The sequence below is a fragment of the Emydura macquarii genome, unplaced genomic scaffold (assembly GCF_026122565.2).
Source record: "Emydura macquarii macquarii isolate MOO-44397 ecotype Brisbane River unplaced genomic scaffold, CSIRO-AGI_Emac_v2 contig_212, whole genome shotgun sequence".
Lineage (NCBI taxonomy): Eukaryota > Metazoa > Chordata > Testudines > Chelidae > Emydura > Emydura macquarii.
The window spans coordinates 5,867,863-5,893,172 of NW_027130349.1; the positions used below are offsets into that span (position 1 = coordinate 5,867,863).

The following is a 25,310-nucleotide window of genomic DNA, read 5'->3' on the forward strand; positions in this document are numbered from 1 at the left end:
TAAAAAAAATATGCACACAAGGAATACTAATTTCAGCACCTATTTATTACAAGTCAAAGGCAACTGCTTTAACTAAAAGAGAAAGACAACCATTCCACCTCTGCAAATGCTGAAATCACATTACGTCTAAGTGCAAAAGCAAAGGCTAAAATCTAACTACTACTGCCAATATGCAAAGGGAAACATTTGGGAAAACTGACAACATAGGTCATTTAGATCACTGACCAATCAGACTAGGTTATCAGCTAGGAATCTCTACACCAATGTGTGTTTTCATCATATATACCAGTTGGAGATTCAAAATTTTCTATTCTGGGTGATTTTAAAGATGGTGGTCTCTCTCACTGTGGAAGCTCAAATCAAAATTAAGCTTTGATGCTTTTAGAATCAATACTTATTAATACTGCTGAATATTAAAGTATTTCCTGCCTCTCCTTAATGATGGACAAGAATCAGCTCTGAATGAGATTCCTGTAATTTAGCCTTGCAAATCTGTCGTGAAAGTTTACCAGTTGAGGCACCAAATCTATTTCACTGACTGAACCATGAGGAAATGATTAACGAACAACAACAAAACAGTCAACCTAATGATATTGTAATTGCTCATTAAAAAAAAAGTTACTCTCCTAGAACTAGTGGGCTGGCAGAAATCTGCAAGGCTGATATTAACTTGAACAGATGCATCTTCAGAAAGCACCTAGTTTTATGTAAGCTCTGAGGAAAACGCATACAGCGAGGAAGAACTTTTCAGTGACATTTTCCTCAACTTTTTTTTTTATTCTTCTTCTGTCTATGACATTCACTCTCTCTCTCTCTTCCTTTGCAAATGTCATGTATTATGAGTCATTTCTTCTCAGGCAAAAAGAACAGGCTTAAAAAGGAAACACTCAATAGCCAATCAATGACTCAGTATGATGTCCTGCTTTTTAAAATTTTCCTCTGTGGAAAACCTATGACTACTTTTTTTCCTTCAGGGTCAGGGGTAGCACATCTCTTCTACTTTAGTTCTATTTCCTTTTCCTATCCCCTCAGCCTGCTGCTTTCTGCACCCTCAGTGCAGCACATTTTTGGAAACAATACAGATTGTTCTGACTACCTATCCACCTCACTGTATGAGGTCAGTTAGAACTGTTCTGTTCAACAGGATTCACAGATGTACAGAGTAAGGTGATATATTACCCTGTAGTACATAACCAAATTTGGAGGTTTCCGAGAAAGTGCAGGAAAGAGCACTTGCAACTGGGACCAGGGAAAGGAATACAACACCTTCTGCCTTAAAAATCTCACAGACAAGATCTAATCCAATGGGTTTATCTATTTGGGGTTTGTTTTGTTTCCTTCCAGGGTGAGGAACCAAAGAGAAGACCAAGTCACTGCAGCTAGGACTGAAAAGTGATATAATAATTAAGTATTAACAAGGGTAGCACCAAATCACCAGCAAACAGCTACTGCCGATACTGTACTGTGGTGCTAAGCACTGCTATCTTGATGCTTAGGGAGGGGCAGAGTTAACAAGACCCTCCAGCTGATGGCACTAAAAGCTACTCCACGAACTGGCCCTTCCGGGTCCCAATGAAGTCAATGGCAAAGCTCTTATGGACTTTGATGAGGCCAGGATTTCACTCATAGTTCTTAAAGGAGGGAATCTGATATCCCAAAGCTGCTCTCCCATCCATCAACAAAAGGGAGGTTACTTACCTGTTCCTTAACATGCATGGTCCCTATCTGTACTCCACTGTGGGTACGCATGTGCTCCATGTGCCTGAGATTGGAATTTTTTTTCAGCAGCGTTCATTCATCCGCACCCGTTCCACCCGCCTCCTCATGCTCTGATCTGGGGACATAAAGGGCATTGCACACCCATTGCCTCTCCAGTTTCTTCTTTACCGCAAATCAAGTTGTGATCTGAAGCAGAGGGGAAGGAGGGCGGGTAGTAAAATACAGACAGGGACCACACATCTCAAAGAACTCTGATTACGGATCAGGTGAGTAATATCCTTTTCTTCTTCAAGTGCTGGTCCCGGTATGTGTTCCACTCTGGGTGACCAATGAGCAGTATCTATTGTGGAGGTGGGTGAAAGGATAAGTGAGAAACAGACAACTGGAGCACAACAGTATCAAGACACGCCTAAACCATGGCATAATGTCTGGAAAAGGTCTGTATTAAGTTCCATGTAGTAGCTTTGCATATTTTGCCAATGGGAACATCTTTCAAGGAGGCTGTTGAAGCTGTCCAGGCTCTGGCAGAGTGAGCTCTCAGATCTGGTGGTTAGCTGCTATTGGCTGCTTGCTCACAGCACAGCAGGATGCATCTGGAGATCCATTTAGAGAGCTTTTGGGATGATACAGCTCCTACTCTCATCTGTTCTGTGAATGTAACGAATAACCTTGGTAATTACCTGAATGGTTTTGCTTACTGCAGACAGAAAGCCACTGCTGTGCAAACACCCAGGGAATGTAGACATCTGTCTTAATTAGAAATGTGTCATTTTAGAAAGAAGGTAGGTAAGTTAATGGTTTGATTGAGGAGAATGTCCAAAATGACTTTGGGCATAAATTTTGGATATAGTCACAAGATAACATTATTTTTGTATAAGACTACATATGGTGGATCTGCCATAAGGGCGCCTAGTTCTGCACAGTGGCTATTAAAAAGGTCACTTTCATGGAGAGATGGTATAGCAAACAAGTTGCCAATGGTTCAGAGTTTTGTGAGCACTGACAAAACGAGATTAAGGTCCCGTGTTGGAGGTTGTTTTGCTTATAGGCGGAAATGTCTGAAGAAAGCCTTAGAGGAAGTGGATCATTACAGGATGGGCAAAAATGGAGCAGTTACCGATCAGCGCTGATAGCTGCCAAGTAAACACGTATTGAGCTGAGAGGGAGTCCTATGGTCTTAGGGATAGAACATAGTCCACGATAGCAGAGATGTCTGATTATGCTGGAGAAGGGTGGTAGTTATGAGCCCTGATAGAAAATCATTTCCACTTGGCTGCACAACATTTTCTACTACTGTTGAGAATAGCCTAGACATCTCACAAGCATATACTCTTCAAGGCTTGATGCCCATCTAAACAGGCTGTCAGTTGTATTGAGTCTGGATTGGATTGCTTGATTCTGCCTTTGTGTTGCACCAATAGGTCTGGGAAGATCTGAAAGGTGATGTGCGGATGAGCCAACAAGTGAGGGGGTTGGCAAATCAGCATTACTGGGCCACTTGGGAGCGATCAGTATGACCCACGCCTTATCTTGCCAGATTTTCTTCAGGATTTGAAACAAAAAGGGGATGGGAGGAAAGAGGTACATTAATTGTCTAACCAAGGAACCAGAAGAGCGTCTCTCATTAAGTTCTGACCAATGGCCCTCCTAGAGAAGTGATTCACACATTATGTTCTTGTGGGAAGCAAAAGAGGTCTCAGGAAAGGGACCCCAAAGATGGAACACTGTCTGTATTCCTGAGTTGTGAAGCTCCCACTTGTGATCCTGGGAGAAGCACCTTCTGTGGCTCTGCCCTTGGGCATTGTGTACTCCCAGTATGTGCACTGCTGACAGAGTTCTCTTATGTTGAATACACCAGTTCCATAGTTTTACGTCATCTATACAGAGAGGGGTGGATTACTTCTCCCTGCTTGGTTATATAGAATACTGTGGTGAGCCTGTATGAGGGGGAGAAACTGTTTGGAAGCCTCCCGGACTGCTCTCAGTTCAAGCTGGTTTATTTGCATTTTGGCTTCTTTTGCTGACCATATGCTTGTCCTATATATTCAGCCAGGTGTGCACCCCAGCCAAACAAGGAGGCGTCCATGATGAGAGTCGTCTATAGTAAGGCTGGAGAGAATGGAACTCTGTGACACCCTGTAACCCCACACGTTCACCACTTTTATATGGTTAGGACACATTTTGTACGAAGCATGCCTTGTGAGGTATCATTTGAAAACTCAATCTATTGAACATCATTGTCCTGTTAAAACATGTGTATCAACATTACATATGGAGCTATGAGGTTTTACTATATGATGTTACTAAAATATGCTGTAGTTTTGGGGAATGCTCACAGACAAGCTCCTCAGAGATGACAAAAGAACTGACCGCAGGTGTTGGAAAACTATTAACTTCTGAAGCAACCATTTGATAGCAGTGGAGACTATAAACAAAGAAATTTACAAGACGTTACAAACCTCACGTAAACAGGGTACTGTTTTGTCTAGACCACAGCAAGGGGTAATCCTCAGAGAGAGAAGGAGGATATAAAATAACCACCACCACCTTTCCTTCCTCCCCACCCCCAAATCTCTGCTCATGGCACCTACAACGCTTGAAAAAACAAAGAAAGCTTTTGGAATCGGGGAGGGATCCTAGCTGGAAGGCTTTTCCAGTTAGCATGAATTGCTGTAAGCTTTTGGGTGACAGAAACCTTTTTCCTTATTAGTCTTGGTAAAGTTTAGGAATTAACTTGCATGTTTATCTTTTTCTTTTGTAACCAACTCTGATTTATATGCCTCATCACTTATAATCACTAAAAATCTATCTTTCTCTAGTTAATAAAAACGTGTTTTATTGTTTTATCTAAACCGGTGTGTATGTTTAAAGTGTTTGGGAAGTCTCTACTCCAGTCAAAGGGGCTGAGGCATATTGATTACCCTTTGTTGGAATGACGAAACTAATTTATGAGCTTGTACAGTCCAGTGGGCTAGTGAACAGTACAAGATGCACATTTCTGGGGTGGCAAGGCTGGGACTCAGGGGTATGCGGTGTCACCCTGTATTTATTCATGGATGGCTGGGCACTTCATGTACTCAGCTTGGAGTGACTATGCATGATGGTGGCTGTGAGTGATCAGGACCAGCAGAGGTTTGTTGTTCACTAGCAAAACATCCCAGGCTGGAGAGCTAAAGGGACACAGCAGCTCAGCAGTTCAGGTTACACCCTGCAGAATGTCACAGACTCCCTACACAATTGGCTCTTGTTCTCCAGCCAAGTCAGGCAGGCCCTCATCTCTTGAGGAAGGATGTTTAATTTGTTCATACTGTCTGTGGCTGGTGAGTAGACTGAGTGAAGCCAGGCCTGTAGACAGTGAAGATGTAGTCTCACGAATGGGGTTAACGGAAGTATGTGACACCATATCATCCAGGAAGATGAGAAAGGAGCAGATCTGCATCTGAGAGCTCTGTCTGAGTTCTGTGGCAAGTTGTTTGATAGCCTGGAACATGCTCTGTGCAAGGAATGCCTTGGGTGCGATCGAGTCCATGGTCGCTCCTATAAAATCTTTGGACTAGATTGGCATCAAAGTGGACTTTTCAGTGTTTATGCAAAGTCCTAGCAACTGCAGTAGGTTGATCAGGTCCTTTGTTGCTGACAGCATCTCTTGGTAGGAGTTTCCTGTTCGTAGCCAGTCATCTAGGTAGGGAAAACTGAAAGAAAATGAGCTGCCAGGAGAAATTATCTAAAATGATATATTTGTAACATTTACAGGTTCAGAGAGACGAAGTAGCTTCAAGGACACTGGAGAATTTCCTTCTCAGACCATGCTGTGGTAAGAAGGAACTGGAGAGGGGCTCGCTTTGCACCACACTGCCCCTTATGCCCTTAGATCAGAAAACAAAGAGGCAAATGATTCAGGCGTGGCCCAATGGACACTGCTGAAAAAATTTCCCATCTCGGGTGCCTGGTGTGCATGTGTACTCACAGTGAAATACACAGGGGACAAGCACACAAAGAAGTGGCAGCTCTTACTGGGGACAGCGTCCCAAGCAGCTGTCCCTACCCCAAATACAGAAAAACTATGAGCAATGAGGTAACTAATATAGATTTTAACTGCAATTTTGCTGCTCCTGGTTTAAAACAAAGTGCGTATGTGTGGGGAGGGGCAAGTAGACCCACAGAGCTGTGCCCTAGGAATACTAATCATTACATTTGATAGTCACCCAACACATCTGCACAGCTTATCACTACCATAGGGAAGATGACTGGTGAGAAACAGCGTACATACTGACGCCAAAGAGATGACCCCTCTGATCCCTGAATGTACAGCTCTCCTCAGGAACGAAATAAAGAAAGCACTCTTCTCCACTGTTAATTCAGGACTCCCAACAGACGGAATCCTCCCTCCCCTTGGACAGAAATGAGTGAGATATTGTGAAAGCGCGAATACACACACCCTAGGGGAACTTTCTCCAATTTCTCTTCTCCCCTGTTCTTGGCCCCACCCCCACCCCAAATACCAGCTAGAGTTTGGGAGGGAACATAGAGAAAACCCTCATATATGTTTGATTTTACACCAACTGCAATAATGGATAAGTTTGTGTGGGAGGAAAGTGGGGGAGGGGCAGCAAAGCATGGCTGTGGATGAGACGTAATCAGGAGCCCTGAGTGTTCATACACATGGGGGATACAGCACGGGGGAGGGGGAGCAGGGAGATACCCACAATCTCCCATATCCCCAGCCAAGGCAGGTTATGTGTGCATAGCAACTAGTCACCTGCGGCTGGCCCATGCCAGCTAACTCCGGCTCACGGGGGATCAGGCTGTAAGGCCATTTCACTATTGTGTTGATGTCTGGGCTCAGGCTGGAGCCCAGCCTCTAGGACCTTGTGAAGTGGGAAGGTCCCAGAGCTCCAGCTGGAGCCTCAGCCCAAACACAGCAAAGAAGCAGCCCTGCAAGCCCGAGTCAGCTGGCATGTGCCAGCTGTGAGGTTTTTTTGCTGTATAGATATATCCTTAAAGTTTGGAATGAATCAGAATTAGTGGTTTGGGAGCAGGAGGAGGTAGTGCATGTTTACTGCCCTCATGTGCACGCTTCCGTGCAGGTATTGGGTTTTCCAATCCATCTGACATGAAATAAGAAAACGAATTCGAGGCCCTGAAATTTGGTTGGCTTCAAGAGACATTTTGTTTTCTGCCATGTGGGAGAAAGGTGAGAAAGTCATCTGGAGGCTCTCAAGCCTGGTCTTTTTATTCCCCACTCGACTACAGTTCTCCACTCAGTGTGATACAGCTACAAGGATTCCCAAAGCATCAGTTGCCACATTATCAGTTTTGATTCTATTTCCTACTGAAGCCTGTGTGCCACTGTGGTGCACAGGGGCTATAAATAAATGGCAAAGCACCAGTGGAGAATTCCCATGGCACAGCATTGTGTAGGATTGTTATTACAGGACTTTAAAGGGGGTACAACCAGCCCCTAGGAAATACCCCAGCATAAGAGTGGTTCCTGGATGACACAGATACCAAAGCAGCTCTACATTGTCCCCATTGCAGCTGCTGGGAATATGTTGTGAAAAGTAAGGGTTGCAACCGGCACCAACTGCACTTCAACTATTTTTGTCTCTAGAATAGCTCCTCAGGGAAGCTGTTTGCAGCCTGGCACAGGTTAAAGCAGTCTTAGGCCTGGTCTACACTACAAACTTAGGTCAATGGAAGCTGCCTAACTCACCTCTAACATCGACTTAAATACTCTATTGCTGCTAGAGGCTTAGCGCTTAATTCAATGTTGATAGGTTAACGGAGAGGCAGTGTAGATGCAGCGTTGTGTTAAGTCGACTGAATTGGCCTCCGGGAGGTGTCCCACAATGCTCCACTGTGACCGCTCTGGAGATTGTTTTCAACTCCACTGCACAGCAGTCAGGTACACAGGAAACAGTCCTTCCCCTGTCAAAGCCCTGGGAAATTTTGAATTCCTATTTGCTGTTTGATCAGCATAGAGAGCTCACTGGTTCAGCTGATCACGGCAACTCAACGCCCCAAACACACTCCAACCTGGAGTACACAGGAGGTGGTGGATCTTATCAGTCTGTGGGGAGATGAGTCTGTGCAGGCACAGCTCCGATCCAGCCATAGAAAGGTAGACATCTATGAAATGAACACAAGGAGCATGGCAGGGGGAGGAAGGGCTACACCAGGGACATGCAACAGTGCGTGGAAAAATCAAGGAACTTCAGCAGGCATACCAGAAGACGAGGAAGGTGATTAGTTGTTCTGGTTCTAAACCACGGACACGGCACTTCTAAAATGAGCTGCATGCGATTTTCGGTGGTGACCCCACCACTTCCCCTAAACACAGCATGGATACCTCCCAGGAGTCTGAGTCCTGGGCCACCTCAGACAACACGAGGAGGACATTCTGGACAAGGAAGAGGAGGAGAATGGGAGACAGGCGAGTGGGAGATCCATTCTCCCTGAGACCCAGGAGCTATTTTTAACCCCGGATCTGTCCAGCCGGTCACAGGACAGCATGGTGGCCGACCGTGATGCCAGGGAAGGCATCTCTGGTGAGTATGCAATGCCAATCAAACTGTAGGAGTTACACACACTCACATTTTATGTGTAATATGAAGAAACAGTAAGGTGCAGTGGGTATCCGCTTCCTAGTGGCCGCTCCAGCTACACAGACTGTTTATGTACACAGGGATGGCCTGAGAATCCTCCATGGAGTTCTCCAGGAAACTTTTATGGACGTACTCTGCAATCCTTTGCAGAAGGTTTCTGGAGAGGGCTACCTTATTTCTTCCACCACGGTAGGACACTTTCACACACCACTCTAGTATTAACTCAGCTGGCATCATTGCAGTACACAGCATAGCAGCATAAGGACCAGGTCTGTACCCAGATGCCTGCAACATCTGCTCTCTTGCCACCTCTGTTACCCTCAGGAGACTAATATCACATAGGGCCTCCCAGGGGAGGCGGTGGAAATTTTCATTACAAGTGCTCAGACAGCAAACAAAGCATGTGATCCCCCACCCACAGCGATTTCCAGGTCCCTCAACCATGGTTTCCCTAACATGCCAGTGATTTGGTTGGCAGGGATTAGGGCTGACCTCAGAATCTGCAAATCCAGGGTGACTACTACCAGCAGCATTAAGGGAAGGGGCCGCAAATTCTCATGGCCACAAACCCCCCGGCTCCCCTCCCGGAGTCGCCTCAGACAAAGACCGGAATTTGGGAGGCTTAATGCTGATCCCTGGTCTCAAAGCAACATCCATGTTGCTGGAGGGGGGCACTGTCCACTTGTCCACCTGTGCTCCCAATGCGGGCTGCCCACAAGTTACGGCACAAGGCCCGTCGCCCATGCCACTGGGCCATACTCACCATAGCTGGAACAGAAAACCGGTTCATTGAACAGCTAGGGATTCTGATTATGTTCTGGCTTGCACTTGAGTGTAATAAGTGTATGCACTGACAATGATTGCCTTGTGCTTTGCATGACTTACAATGGAAAACTTGGCCTTCAGGACATCCTCCACAACAGTGGAGAGGCTTTCACAGATTAGAAGGTGGAAAAAGAGAATGTGTGATGACATGCTCAATGAGATAATGAATGCCTCTGGGATAGCTGATATGCCGCTAAAAGCCCAGAGGATTTCGTTGTCTCAAAAATTAGACATGGACATGGGAGAGCAAGAGAGCAGCCCAGGAGCATGAGCGTGCTATGCAGGCTGAGATGCTGCAATTATGAAGGACCAATCAGACATGTTGAGGCATCTGGTTGAGCGTCAAGAAAAACAGCTTGAGGCTAAAGTCCCTCTGTGGCCCCTGCAGAACAGCCTGCAAACATTGCCGCGTTCCCAATCCCCCCTCCCCAAAAAGTTCCAGGAGGCAGTGGGGGGGAAGATGCAATATCCCCTTCCACTCAACACCGGGGGAGGGTATTAAGAACAAAAGGTGGCCATTCCAAGATCTTTGATAGGTAAGACTTCTGTGCTTTCACAGACAAGCTTGTTTCTCCCCTCCCAATTTTGCCCAAGGTTAAATTATTTTCCTGTTCTTTCAGATTCCTTATGTTTGTGCAATAAAAGTCAACGTTCCACAAATGAAATATTCATTATTTATTCCAGTCATGGGGAGATGCAGGGAAACTGATGCACTGGAGAGCATGGTATGGGAAAGCACAAAGCAGATAAGCAGCACACAGTATTGTGGCTCGTTTCAAAGCCTCCCAGAGACGCAGAACTCCTCGCTGGGCTCTCCTTATTACCCTGTTATCTGGCTGCTCAAAATTAGGTGCCAACTTATCAGCCTCAGTGCCCCATCCCTGCAAAGACTTCTTTCCCTTTGCCTCACAGATATTATGGAGCACACAGCAGGCAGCGATAGCAACGGGGATATTGCTTTCACGGAGGTCTAACCTAGTAAGCAAACTGTGCCCGAGACCCTTTCAAAGTCCAAAGGCACATTCCGCCACCATTCTGCACTTGTTCAGCCTATTGTTGAACCGCTCCTCACTGCTGTCCAGGTGGCCAGTGTACAGTTTCCAGAGCCATGGGAACAAGGGATAGGCTAGGTCTCCCAAGATCACTACTGACATTTCATCATCATCAATGGTTATTTTGTGATCTGGAAGGAAAGTTCCTGACTGCAGCTTTCTGAACAGACCTGTGTTCCTAAAGATGCATGTTATGCACCTTTCCTGACCATCCCATGTTGATGTCAGTGAAACACCCCCTGTGATCCACCAGCACTTGCGATAACATTGAAAAGTGTCCCTTTCAGTTTATGTACTCTTTGGAAGGTGGTCTGATGCCAAGACAGAGATATGCGTACCATCTATCGCCTTACTGCAGTTACGAAATCCCATCGTGGCAAAACCATCCACTATGTCCTGCACATTGTCCAGAGTCACTGTGCTTCTCAGCAGAAGTCGATTAATGGTCTGCATACTTGAACCACAACAGTTCTCATGGTGGATTTACCAATTCCAAATTGATTCCCCACTGACCGGTAGCAGTCTACAGAGCAATTGCCACTCACTTCTCCACTGTCAGGGCAGCCCTCATTTTAGTGTTGCTGTGCTTCAGGGTTGGAGAAAACTCTGCACAAGGTTCCTGGAAAGTGGCCTTCCGCATTCGAAAGTTCTGCAGCCACTGCTCGTTATCCCATAACTGCATAATGATGCAGTCCCACCAGTCAGTGCTTGTTCCCAGAAATGGTGCTCCACTGTGTTCAGCTTCTGTGCAGCTGCCAGTAGCAACCAGGAATTGTTTCGGTCTATGGCTTGCAGCAGGGCTGCTTGAATGACATCACAATGTTCCACGCAGCAGTTCCTATCTCAGCACTGGAAATACTGCAGGATAAGGCGCGAGGTGCCTGTGATGCTCACGTATGCACAGCTAAGCCAGACTTTCAAAAAACAAAACAAAACAAAAAAGGCGCAAAAAAGTATGGGTTGTTTGCATTTGATATGAGGGGAGGGAGGGAGGAAACTGCATCATAGGAGGCTGAAGCCAACGTTCCCTTTCCCCCCAGCGATAATGTTTTGGTCCCATGAAGCTTTGCAAGCCCTTCCCAAAAACCCCTGCAGCTAGTTGCACTGTGGGATAGCTGCCCACGGTGCATTGCTCTGTGTATCGATGAAAGTACTGCTAGTGAGGATGCACTCGACGCACACAATGAGCATACCCACCCCACTTAATTACTGCAGTGGCTGGATGCCGACTTAAAATAAGCTGACTTAACTTTGTAGTGTAGACAGGTCCTCAGTATTTAAAGCCACCTTTACTCCCTGTTTCTCTTCTGTGCCAAGAGTGGCTTGGCCACAATGCAAATATGGCCCTTAGAATCCAGTTGTATATGGCTGTGTATCACTGCATGTCTTGCAACATAAAACAAATCAGAAGAACCACCTTTGACCTTAAAGCAGGAACTCAAGCCAGATAACCCAAGAAATTCATTTTCACTCTTATACCTTCAATTTTATACAAGGTAGTCACAGTCTCCAGTTGTTTCACTATGGGTGGTAAAGTCAGTATGGGAGATAGACTTTGCTAATTTGCATGCTAATAATCATGCATTTGCAAATACTAAAGAAATCAAGGCTAAATAATAATAGCTAAAGAAATCAAGGTCCTAACCAAAGTTTTTAGTGTTGTGTACATCAAGTTGCAAAGAAGAGGCCTTTGCCACACAATGGATTGAGAAAAGAACTAATTCTATGCCTATCAGAATATTTTATCAGCTATAGGCAGGATACACAACAGTTAGAGGGACAAAGTAGATGACAGATAAATGGACCAATGCAGAATTAGTTCACCTGGTGGGATTTAAGCTCTGCTTTTGGAGAATCAAGGAAGTAACCTATTTGGTTTTTAATGAAAAAGATTGTTCCATGTTATTATTCAACTTGGAGAAGTTAGAATACATGCTATATTTTACTTCCAGGACCAACAACAGCTTAAAATGATTGATGAAGATCAAAAGTATCCTACACCCAGACAGAAAGAGCTATATTAAATATTCCCGTTTTCTATGCAAGAACTAATACACATGTCCATAAAGAAGAAGTTACTCGCCTTGTGCAATGACAATTGTTCTTTGAGATGTATGTCCTTATGGGTGCTCCACTATCAGTGTGCTTGTGTCCCTGTACTGCTAATCGGAAAACTTTGGTAGCAGAGTCCGTTGGGCCCGCACATGTGCTGCCTCTCTTCATGCCCCGCCACGAGGCTAGTCAGCACGCGTGGGCTAACCAGCCTCAGTTCCTTCTCTACAACAGTCATTGACAAGAACTCCGAAGTACAGGGAAAGAGGGTGGGTTGTTGACACCCATAGGGACACACATCTCGAAGAACCATCGTTACTGTACAAGGTGAGTAAGTTCTTCTTCGAGTAGTCCCCCTATGGATGCTCCTCTGTAGGTGACTCCCAAGCAGTATCCCTCTCAGGGTTGGGACTTTGGAGTCGGTTCAGTTACAGGTGACAGTACTGTGGAGCCAAAGATGGTATTGGAGGCAGAGTCCCCTGTGAGCTCACAATGTTTTGCAAAAGTGGGGACTGACACCCATGTCATCGCTCTATAGATCCCTAAGCTAGGGACAGTCTTGAAGAAGGTGACAGATGAGATCGATCTTGTGGAGTGTGTATGAATACAGTCTGGTGGGGTCATATTGCGAGAGCCTGGCAACATTGTCTGTTCAAGACCCACTTGGAAAATCTTTGGGCTTATATTGCTGATCCCTTGGATCTTTCTGGAATGGAGAGAAAAAGCTTAGGAGACTTCCTAAAGGCCTTCATCCTATCCAGGTAGAAGGCTAGGGCTCTCCTGACATCTCAAATATGTAGTATAGTCTCCCTGTTGTCTTGGTGAGGCTTGGGATAGAAGGTTGGAAGATGAACCAACTGGTTCATGTGAAATAGGAAGCTTACCTTAGGGTAAACTTGTCCTGAAAGCACACCATATAACAGGGATATGCCATCAGGGCTGCCATTTCTCCTATTCTCCTGACAAAAGTAATCACTATGAGGAAGGTTGTTTCCATAGAGAAGTATGTAAGCAAACACGTGGTCATAGGTTAGAAAGGAGGACCTGGTCAGATCTTTCAGTGCTAGATTTAGGTCCCTGATGGGGGTAGGGAATCAGAGTTGTGGGAAAAGATTTACTACACCCTTCTGAGGAATCTTCTAGTGGTCAGGTGTGATAGCATTGAGTATTCCTCTACTAGCTGTTGGAAAGCTATTATAGTCACCTCGTGGACTCAGAGAGCTGAGAGATAGTCCTGTTCTTTTTAGGATCAGCACATAGACTAAGATCTGTGGAAGAGTCACAGATGTTGGGCAGATCTGTTGGGGGCTACACCAAATCTAGAACCTGTACCATTTTTGCAGGTAATGTGGTAGTGTCAAGGATTTTCTTCTGAGTAGTAATACTTCTTGTACCTCCTTCAAACAGGAGTTCTCTAGGTGTCAGAACCATGAAGGAGCCATGCCTTGAGGCGAAGAATCCCCAGGTTGGGATGTAGGGTGCATCTTCTGTCCTGAGAGAGGAGATACAGAGTGGATTGGACAGGAATTGGCAGGTAAGGGCACCAGGTGGGAACAATCAGTATGACATATGCTCCTTCTCTTTTTATTTTCAATAGGACTTTCAACAGTGGAGGAAAGGCATACAGAAGGTCACTGCCCCAAGGGAAGGAGGAGAGCATTGCCCAGGGAATGCTGTCTTATCTCTGCTCTGGAGCAGTACTGTGGACATTTCTTTTCAGGTAAGTGGTCAGCATCCCCCACAACCTTAATAGATCATGAAGTACTACTGGGCCTAGTTTTCCCACTTGTGGTCATATGGGAATTTGTGACTGAGACTGTCCGCTGTTGAGTTCTGTGTGCCTAGTACATAGGCTGCTGAGAGTGTGACATCGTGGGTGTTACACCAGTTCCACAGTCTCATCGCTTCTGCGCAAAGGGAGAGTGACCAAGCTTCCCCTTGTTGATTTACATTGAACATGCTGGCTAGGACTCTTGTGTGGGAGCTTTTCATCAATGGGAGAAAGTGGGCGCAGGCATTCCTGACTGCCCTTAGCTCAAGGAGGTTGATGCGAAGGGATATCTCTGCGTGTGACCATTTACCCTGTATAGTAAGGCCGTTTAGATATGCCCCCCATCCTCTGAGTGATGTGTTGGTGGTGAGAAACAATGACTGGGGGTGGGAGGCGCAGGTTTCAAGATGGGGATCCCATTGCAAACATTCGCTAGGTCTCTCCACCAGTCTAAGGAATTCTTGATTCTGGTAGGTAGTGACATGGTTTGCGTAGTCTGTCCCCGTTTGGTCTGTAAACCATGCTTAACCACATCTGGAGGCACCTCACGTGAAGCCTGGCGGATGGTATTACCACTGTGTCTGCCGTCATGTGCCCCAAGAGTTGTAGGCAGTGTCTGGCTGATATTTGTGGTCTGTTTTGAACAGTCTCGGTGAGTGTAGCCAGAGAAAGGAGTCTGTGCTGGGGTATAGAAGATTAGGGTTAGAAGGGACCTCAGGAGGTCATCTAGTCCAACCCCCTGCTCAAAGCTGGACCAACCGCAAATAAATCATCCCAGCCAGGGCTTTATCAAGCCAGGCCTTAAAAACCTCTAAGAATGGAGATTCCACCACTTCCCTAGATAGCCCTTTCCAGTGCTTCACCACCCACCTAGTGAAAAAGTTTTTCCTAGTATCAAACCTAGACCTCCCCCACTGCACTTTGAGACCATTGCTCCTTGTTCTGTCATCTGCCACCACTGAGAACAGCCTAGTTCCATCTTCTTTGGAACTCCCCTTCAGGTAGCTGAAGGCTGCTATCAAATCCTCTCTCACTCTTCTCTTCTGCAGACTAAATACGACTCAACCTCTCCTCATAAGCCATGTGCTCCAGAAAATAATTATTTTCATTGCCCTCTGCTGCACTCTCTCCAAGTTGTCCATATCCTTTCTGTAGTAAAGGGCCCAAAACTGGACATAATACTCCAGATGTGGCCTCACCAGTGCTGAATAGAGGGGAATAATCACTTCCCTTGATCTATTGGCAATGCTCCTACTAATGCAGCCCAATGTGCCGTTAGCTTTCTTAGCAACAAGAGCACACTGTTGATTCATATCCAGCTTCTTGTCCTCTGTAACCCCCAGGTCCTCTTCTGCAGAACTGCTGCCTAGCAAGTCGGTCCTCAGCCTGTAGCAGTGCATAGGATTCTTCCATCCTAAGTGCAGACTCCGCGCTTGTCCATGCTGAACCTCAAGATTTATTTTGGCCAATCCTCTCATTTGCCTAGGTCACTCTGTATCCTATCCCTACCCTCCAGCATATCTACCACTCCCCCCAACTTGCTGAGGGTGCAAACTATCCCATCATCCAGATCATTAATGAAGATATTGAACAAAACCGGCCCCAGGACTGACCCCTGGGGCACTCTGCTTGTTACCGGCTCCCAGCTAGACATTGAGCCATTAATCACTACCCATTAAGCCCGATGATCTAGCCAGCTCTCTATCCACCTTATATAGTCCATTCATTCAACCCATACTTTAACTTGCTGATAATACTGAGGGAGACTGTATCAAAAGCTTTGCTAAAGTCAAGGTATATCACGTCCACCACTTTCCCCACATCCACAGAGCCAGTCATCTCATCATAGAAGGCAAGCAAGTTGATCAGGCATGACTTGCCCTTGGGTGAATCCATGTGAACTGTTCCTGATCACCTTTCTCTCCTCCAAGTGCTTCGAAATGAATTCCTTGAGGACCTGCTCCATGATTTTTCTGGGGACTTAGGTGAGGCTGACTGGTTTGTAGCTCCTCGGATCCTCTTCCTTCCCTTTTTTAAAGATGGGCACTATATTTGTCTTTTTTCAATCGTCCAGGACCATCCCCGATCGCCATGAGTTTTCAAAGATAATGGAGTTTCAGCCAACTCCCTCAGCACCCTTGGATGCACTGCATCGAGCCTCATGGACTTGTGCATGTCCAGCTTTTCTAAATAGTCCTGAACCTGTTCTTTCAGCACTGAGGGCTGCTCACCTCCTCCCCATTGTGTGCCCCCCAGTGCAGTAGTCTGGGAGCTGACCTTCTCTGCGAAGACAGAAGCCAAAAAAGCATTGAGTACTTCAGCTTTTTCCACATCAGCTGTAACTAGATTGCCTCCCCCATTCTGTAAGGGACCCCCACTTTCCTGACTTCTTCTTGTTGCTAACATACCTGTAGAAACATTTCTTGTTATCCTTCATGTCCCTTGCTAGCTGCAACTCCAACTGTGCTTTGGCCTTCCTGATATAACTCCTGCATGCTTGAGCAGTATTTGTATACTCCTCCCTAGTCATTTGGCCAAGCTTCCACTTCTTGTAAGCTTCCTTTTTGTGTTTCAGCTCACCAAAGATTTCTTTGTTAAGTCAAGCTGGTTGGCTGCCATATTTTTTATTGTTTCTGCACATCAGGATGGTTTGCTCCTGCGCTCTCAATAAGGTTTTTTCAAAATACAGCCAACTCTCTTGGACCCCCCTCTTCCCTTAATATTAGCCTCCCAAGGGATCCTGCCCATCATCTCCCTGAGGGAGTCAAAGTCTGCTTTTCTGAAGTCTAGGGTCTGTATTCTGCTGCTCTCCTTTCTTCCTTTTGGTAGGATCCTGAACTTGACCATCTTATGGTCACTGCTTACTGTTCAGGTGCTGCACCAGGGTGAGGATTTATTTCTGAGCATTGTTCTGTACACAAATGCATCACAGCTTTGGTGACTCAGTGAGCCTCTTGGAGAAACCAAGCTCGGAGGAGACAATTGCTTAGATGGGGTAAATCATGATCACTTGAAAGCGCAAGTGAATGGCCACCACTGAGAGAACCTTGGAAAATATTCTTGGAGACGATAATAGCCCCCCGGGAAGCACCCTGTATTAGGAGTGGTCTTGTCCCAGAGTGAATCTGAGAAACCATCTGTGAGTCAGTGGGATTGAGATATGAAAAGAGGCATCCTGAAGGTCAAGGGCAGAAAACCAGTCTCCATGTTCCAACACTGGAATAATCATCGATAAGGTGACTAATGTTGAATTTTTGAGTCTTAAACTGGTTGAGAGCTCTGAGGTCTAGAATGGGTTTCCAAACTCTCTTCCTTTTGGGTATTAGGAAATAGAGTAGAACCCTTTGCCTCGTAGATGTTGAGGTACTGGTTCCATGGCTCCTAACTGGAGAAGATGACCTACCTCTTGTCATTGTAAACTCTCATGAGAAGGTTTCCTGAAGAGGGACAGGGAAGGGTATTGTGGAGAAGGTGGGGAGGTAAAATGGATGGCGTACTCAATTCAAATGATCTCTAGGACCCATCAATCTGATGTTACGTGTTCCCAGGCACTGCAGAATGCTGACAAATCAGTTGCCAAATGGGTGTATAGCACTGTATAGCTGTAGCAATTCGGGGGAGTAGTCTAATGGCACCTCAACCAACCTGCCAAAACTGGTGTTTGGATGTAGAGAACTGGGATGAAGAAGATTGTGGACCAGATGGTTTGCACTTAGGAAATTTACCTTTCTTTCTCTATTGTTCATAGTAGCGTTGAGCCGGATATCGAGGTGTGTGGTCTATGCTAGGACTGGGAACCGAACCTTCTCTTTTGTCCTGGCATGTAGATGACCAGTGACCAGATAGTAACCCTGGAGTCCTTCAGGATGTGAAGGGAGACATTAATCTTCTCAGAAAAGAGCTTTGTGCCCTCAAAAGGGAGATCTTCAACAATTGACTGTACTCCTTTGGGAAACCCAACAGATGGAGCCATGACATTCGCTGAATCATCACCGCCGTGGAGATGGACCTCGCCACTGTGTCAGGTGTGTTGAGGGCAGATTGCAGTGATGTCTTTGCCACTAACTGGCCTTCCTGGCCTTAAATTGGTCACAATGTGACCCTGGCAGTTGTTCAATAAAATCATTCAGTTTTGAATAATTTATGTAATCGTATTATGCTGTGATGGCCTTGCAATTGGCGATATGGAATTGAAGCATGGCCGAGGAGTACCCCTTTCTTCCGAAAAGGTCCAGGTGCTTCCACTCCTTATGATTGGGAGTGGCCCTCATCTGGTGTTGCCGGTGGCAGGAGTTGATAGCATCCACCACAACAAAGTTGGGCAGCGGGGAGGAGAAGAGGAATTCAGATTCCTTAGCTTGGATATAGGTTTTTTTTGTCTGATCGCTCGCAAGTAGGAGCTACCGACATGGGGATTTGCCAAACTGTTCTTGCCAACTTAGACCAGTTGGCCTCATTAATAGGAAGGTTGATCTCCGAGGAGCAGAATGAATGAAGGATGTCAAGGAGGTGATGGTAAGTATCCTTGACTTCTTCCAGTGGTACCTGGAGAATGCCTACAACTCTCTCTGCCAAATCCTGGAAGAGATGAAAGTCGTCTGCCAGAGATAGCAGAGAAGGCATAATGGCTTCATCCAGGGAGGAAGAGGATATAGTCCTCAGAGTCACTTCTTCCTTGGTTCCACCCTCATGGTCCTCTATGATGTCTTATGAAGGATCCAAAGCTCTGAATGCTGCGGCCAAGGGGATGTGTCTCGAAGATTCTCAGGCACAGCTCAATGCCTGAGAGGCATGCTGGCACAATATGCCACCCAAGGGTCCCAATAGGGCCATGGTGTGGTGGTGACATAGAGCCTGGCAGTGGTGGCCACGGGTGGCCGTACCAGGATGGCAGTGGTGGGGTTTTCTAAGAATATACTTTTGGACCATATTGATAATGAGTACCATATGGAGCCTAAGAGGAGTACTGTGATGCCACCTCCTCTGGTTCACTGTCTGAGCCCTTGCTAGAGAGCAGGGGAGTGGTATGGAAGCGGAGATGATTCCCATGCTAGGCAGAGGCTCGGTGCAGATGTCCCAGTACTGAGAAGCAGGGACTTCAGTACAACCAATATGTAGAGGTCCCTGGAGTGCCGGAATTCCACCGGTACCGACCAGCCCCGTGGCGGTGCCAGGAGGGATGGGGATCTTTCCCATACCAGTCACTCCAGTGCCAGATGAGGCCTCGATGACAGTACCAATGTAGACTCCTGTACCAGGAGCGCCTTTTTATTCAAGTTCTTACTCCTGTCCCTCAGTGCCCAGGCCCATTAGGTCCATGGGTACATCAACAGAATCAGCTGTCAGTTTCCGTGAGCCATGGGTACCAGACTGGGATGGTCTTGGTGCCAAATATACCAAGCGAGATGGAGATCACTTACAGGTATCTTGTGGTTCACTTAGGTGACTTCCACTCTTTTCTTAGATGACTTGTGAGAGGGGTCAGCAGTTTGTTTCTTTGACCCACAGCCTTCAGATATAGAGGGCTGTGGGGAAGAGTCATGTCTGCCAGGTGACTTGTGGTGCAGGTCCTGAGAGCTGCTTCCATGAAGATAATCTTCTGTTGGAGATCTCTGTCCTTATGAGATTGTGGCCACAGCTGCTGGCAGAGATCACATTTCTTCTGGATATGGCCTTTCCTGAGGCAGCAAAAGCACTGGGAGTGCTCATCTGCAAATTGGGATTGCCTTCTTGCAAGTGAGGCACTTCTTGAAGACCAGTGAACCGGGCACACTCTGCTTGGGAAAAGGTCCCCAACGAGGAAGAAAAAATGAGGAAAAACAGAACTTTTTTTGGTTTGTTTTTGTTTTTTAGAGAAAAAAGGGATCAAGAATAAACTATAACTGTACTGTATACTAAGAGGTTAACTAACTATAGAAATGCAAATAGAGCAATGATCGCAATGGACTGCGAATAGCTCCGTCTCTAGCCAGGAGCTGTTGAGAAGAACTGAGGCTGGTTAGCCCACGCACACTGACTAGCCTCGTGGCAGGGCACAAGGAGAGACAGCGCATGTGTGGGCGTAACAGACTCGGCTACTGAAGTTCTCCAATAAGCAGCACAGCGATGCAAGCACACCTACAGTGGAGTACCCATAGGGACATTACTCGAAGAAGAATATGTAGGTATACACAAGATCTGTACAACATTTCGACAAGTCATACACAGTCATACACAGAAATATTTAATTTCTACTAACCTTTAACCGTGTCACAAAGGGTTTAGCAACAGTAAGTTCTGAAGCTGGGTTCCCAAGAAGGATCTCAAAACGATACTGCAGACCTAATTTGTCCCGCACTTCTTGTAACCTCTCTTTTGCCAACATTGCTAACTGCACAGAGGGAACTCTAATGATAAGCATATGGCCACAACCATTCTTATTCTTTCCCGGTGAAGTGATGAGGTCATCCATTATGCTGAGTGTCTCGGGGGTGCTGTGGTCTCTAAGGGAGGCCATGGTTGTAAGAGCCATCAGGGCTTCAGAGTACTGCTGAATAAGAAGGTAGCAGCGAATCACCATGCTGTGCAGCCTGGGGTACCTTCAGAGGAATACAGTTATATGTTGATCAGTAAATATGTTCAATAAAATTATCACATGAAAGTCAGCTCTGACATAGGCAGGCGTGGATAGTAAGTAAAAGGAGCTCATTTTATGTGTAGTACATCAATACTGAAGTCCTCAAGTTCTGTTAACAAATATGAGCTGTAAAGGGCATTATGTTATTTTTATAGGCATACATGGCATGTACAACTATAGAAGATAGAAGGAGGTACAGTTTAATTCAGACACATTTAATATCAGTACGTACAAATATAACACAGGCTGATGATCCAGTCTCTCTTAGTTGTCCAAGGTTTTTTTTTTTTCTTCCATCATCACTGGAAAATTTTATGGAAGAAGTGAGTTTTCCGGGGAGACATAAATTTACACTACTCACTCCATTCATGAAAAGGCTAGACTTACCGATGTGCTCTCAGGATTACACTTTGTTGGATCTCAACCAAGAGTAAACCAACAGTTTGGCTTTCAAGCAAGATAATGACAATCCTTTTCTTATCTTGGAGCTAAATTCTATGACAACAGATCTGAACAAGTAGGACCAAATACTAAGAAAAAATGAAAACCTATGGAACTAAGAGAAAGCCATCCTATTTCTAGTCATTGTAACACTATAATACTCCTATTTAATAAACAAAGAAATATAATGGGAATAAAGGTTGGTTTGAATAATCACAAATGACAACATATACAGACAGCATGCTGCATTGATAAGGTCAGCAGTGTTGAAAATGATAATACTGCCTTAGTTCCTGTACCTGGCTTCTCTCATCTATATGTTACAACATATTCAACCTTAGCAATTGGATGTGCCCTGTAGAACTTGATAGTTGAGTTGTTTATAAGAGGATATGGAACCGTTACTAAATTATAATCAGGTCCTGGTCAGCAAACACCAAAAGTTGTCACCATATAAATGCTGTTCTGTAACCCATATGAAATTTTTTGAAATTCTCAGTTCGTCTGCTAAAGGACAGTTGTCTCTCTCTGCACAGCTCAGAAACTGAATTACCCTCTCAAGCCTTCTAGATCAGGACTAAGGCAAAATGGTAGAGTAGAATGGGCAAATCTGGACCACCACTGCTCATGCCATATCTATTACCTGGATAAACAGAGGACTTCAGTTTGCAAGGCTGGCACCTTACATCAGCACTAAATTCATTACAAAATAAAGAACAGAACAAACTCCTGGAATTCCAGTATTAAGAGGCTGTCCAAATTCAAAAAGCACCAAGCTTAAGCCTAAATGTATTTAAGTCACTGGTACATTTCTGGAACCCTGTAATGGAAATGTCAAAAAGTTACAATGTTTACATCTGGTTTATTCCAAGTCACCTTTCTTACATGCGCGTAAAACAATGCAAACTTCAAACAGGATCCATTACTCTTATTTCCTACATGATTACACTAGATAAAATTGAAGAACAAGAGGAAAATATCTGTGTGAACTTTGACCTGTCTACCAAATACCTGATGTTGCACATTAATTTATGACACAGTGACTGAATGCCAACTATAAGAAGTGCATATTTAGGGACAAATTTTCAAAAATCGGCCATCTACATTGCACTCACATTTGCACCTGTACATTTTTGAGGCAAGAGGGGGAAGTCAGGCAGCCAGTTTTTAACATATGGCCCTTAAAAGATATCCAATTAACAGATTCAAGTGTTTGTTCAGAATGCTACCTAACCATTCCTTGATAACCAGTTACACTAACATTGTGTCTCCATCCATTTATGATATGGCATGTAATTGTCTTGTATCCTTGGATCACGCTTAAGGACAATTCATTCTCACTATTTACCTTTCTAAGAGTGTGCTGACCATTTTTTCAAAGGTTTCATCACATCTCAGCAGAGGACTTGTGATTCCCCATTGCAGAGATTTGCTATATTCATTCAAGCCAAAGTACAGCTTCTCCTCTCTGCCCATTTCCTCCTGTTCCAAACAAAGACATCACAAACATAATGAAAGTTAGAAACAATTTACATTTCACCAATATTATGAAACAAAGTATTTTTCCTGGGAAAATATCTTTGATTTTCATTCTTTCCACACCAAAACCAAGACGTTAAATAAATTATTATACAGTATATATATAGACAGACACCTTTGTACTGCAAATATTTGCAGCACATTATTCCTAGTCTTAGAAAGAAATATTTGGGATTTAATATTATGGATACAAAGAATATTCACAATTATCCTAATCAATGCTAATAAAATTTTTGGAAGGGACATTAAACCTCATGCTACAGGTCTTAAGACAAATATTTATTAGAGATCAGGATCAGACCAAATGAGGGGGAAGATTATCCTACCTTTGTCTACTGTGGGGTTCTTACACCTTTCTCTGAAGGATCTGGTGCTGGCTACTGTTAGAGATAGGATAGTGGACTAGATGGATCTCGGATCTGATCCTGTATGGGAATTCGTGTGTTTCTATGGATCAGGGATAATTTACCTATCATAAAATAAGCTTAATCATGGGCAGCTCTCTTTTGTATTTTTTTCTTTAAGGTGCTTTTAGTTTTAATTCCAGATACAGTTCCTCCCAGCACAGCTAATGTCAGGAAGTCTCCCTGATACAAGCACCAGTTACTAGCATTATGGTGCATGCCTGCATATCAGAGCATACTGCCAAATCACAAGGATACTAGCATGACACCAACAGTCAGTGCTAGTGTCATAGCACCCCTATGACTACACATTGCTTATCGGCAACATCAATTTGCTTTAAACCCACTCTATTACTGGCCTTCTGATGGTCATTCAGCTCTAATAACTAAGGGTCTGTCTTCACGTACAGCACTACAGCAGCACACCTGCACCACTGCAGCTGTGCCACTACTATGCCGACGGAAAAGCTTCTCCCATCAGTGTAGTTAATCCACCTCCCTGAAGCTCCCCTGTCGACATCGCCCTGTCCACAAGGAGGGTTAGGTTGGTATAACTTTGTCACTCAAGGGTGTGGATTTTTCACACCCCTGAGTGATGTAGTTATACTGATATAGGTCTCTAATGTATGCTTGGCCTAATAAATACATATTCTTAGTAGGGCTATCAATTAATCACAGTTAACGCTAGTGATTAACTTAAAACAAATTAACCGCAGTTTTAATTGCACTGTTAAACAATGGAATGCCAATTTAAATTTATTATAAATATTTTTGGATTCTTCTCTACATTTTCAAATATGTTGATTTCATACAACACAGAATACAAAGTGTACAGTTCTCACTTTATTACTATTTTTCATTTCAAATATTTGCACTGTAAAAAAGATAAACAAAAGAAATAGTATTTTTCAAATCACCTTGTACTAGTACTATACTATAGTGCAATCTCTATCATGAAAGTGTAACTTACAAATCTAGAAATATTTTTTGGTACATAACTGCACTCAAAAACAAAACAATGTAAAACTTTAGATCACGGATCCTCAAACTTTTAACCCCACGCTCTCCCTTACTCCTGTCAGCACTCCTGGGGACCAGGTGCCATAGCTGGGGGTGTCGGGGCTGGGTGGCATGGCCAGGAGGGAGGGGGGGGGGGGAAGCATGAGGCTGGGCGCTGCAGCCACATGCTGAGGCCACGACTGGGGACAGAGGCCGAGGCCGGGCACAGAGACTAGGTTGGGGGCCAAGCCAGGGATGGGGCAGAGGCCACAACGAGGCCTAGAGCAGAGTTGGGGACACAGCAGGGCTTGGTGGTGCTCCCTCCTCATCCCCGCATGGGGGTGGGCCTGGCTGCCCCCCTGAATGTTTCTCCATTCCCCCTGCACTTTGAGGAACTCTGCTTTAGAGTCTACAAGTCCACTCAGTCCTACTTTTTGTCCAGACAATTGCTAAGACAAAAAAGTTTGTTTATTTTTAGGGGAGATAACGCTGCCAGCTTCTTATTTACAGTATCACTGGAAGTAAGAACAGGCATTTGCACAGCACGGTTGTAGCTGGCATTGCAAGTATTTATGGTAAACATTCATATGCCCTTGGCAAATGTAAGAGTATACTACAATCCTTAGCTTAACAGTTATACACTTACCATATTGTCAAATTGTATCCAGTGTACCTCATTGTTAGAGTTTATTCTGGACTGCTGTGTTTGCAGGACATAGGGGAAAGAGCTGACTTGAAGGACAAGGAGATTGAAAGCTTCAGTGACTTCTCTGCAGTTAATAACTCTATCAGCCAGTCCATGACTGGGTTCACCATGTGATAGAGAACTGGAGATGGCACTGTGGAAATAAAAACACACAGAAAGGCCTTATTGTCACCTTCAGATTCAATTGGTAACATAAAAATCTCCAGATGAAGAGGGAACCAAAAGCCAAAGGTCATCAGACACTCTGAAAAGAAACAAGAGATGATAAAACCAGCAGGATATTTTGCATAGTATGAGAGAAAAAATGGAGCAAAGTCCCACACTGGGAAGCATCGGAATCAGCCTGCCAATTTATAGGATCAGAATGTCAGAAAAAGTTAAACTGAAAACAGATGAAAAAGTATCAGTTAGACCAGGCTGTTAAAACATTAAAGGGGTGGGGGGGTAAAACTAAAGGCTGGGGAAAAGCCAACAGGTGCGGAGGAGCAAGTTGTTCGGACAGAGACACCCCTTATGGGAGGATCTATTAATGGAGATTCTCTACATCCTGGTAAGGAGGAGAGGATAAAATATGGGTAGGA

The 25,310-nt window shown here is 44.9% G+C and overlaps 1 protein-coding gene across 1 annotated transcript in view; it reads right to left on the bottom strand.

Annotated features, from left to right (window-relative positions):
• GREB1L (GREB1 like retinoic acid receptor coactivator) overlaps window positions 1–25,310 on the bottom strand; it is a 115,755-nt gene that overhangs the window by 33,168 nt on the left and 57,277 nt on the right. The window contains 3 exon segments of the mRNA XM_067546856.1: window positions 20,263–20,602; window positions 22,430–22,563; window positions 24,670–24,862. Of these exon segments, the coding sequence (XP_067402957.1) occupies window positions 20,263–20,602; window positions 22,430–22,563; window positions 24,670–24,862 (667 nt within the window).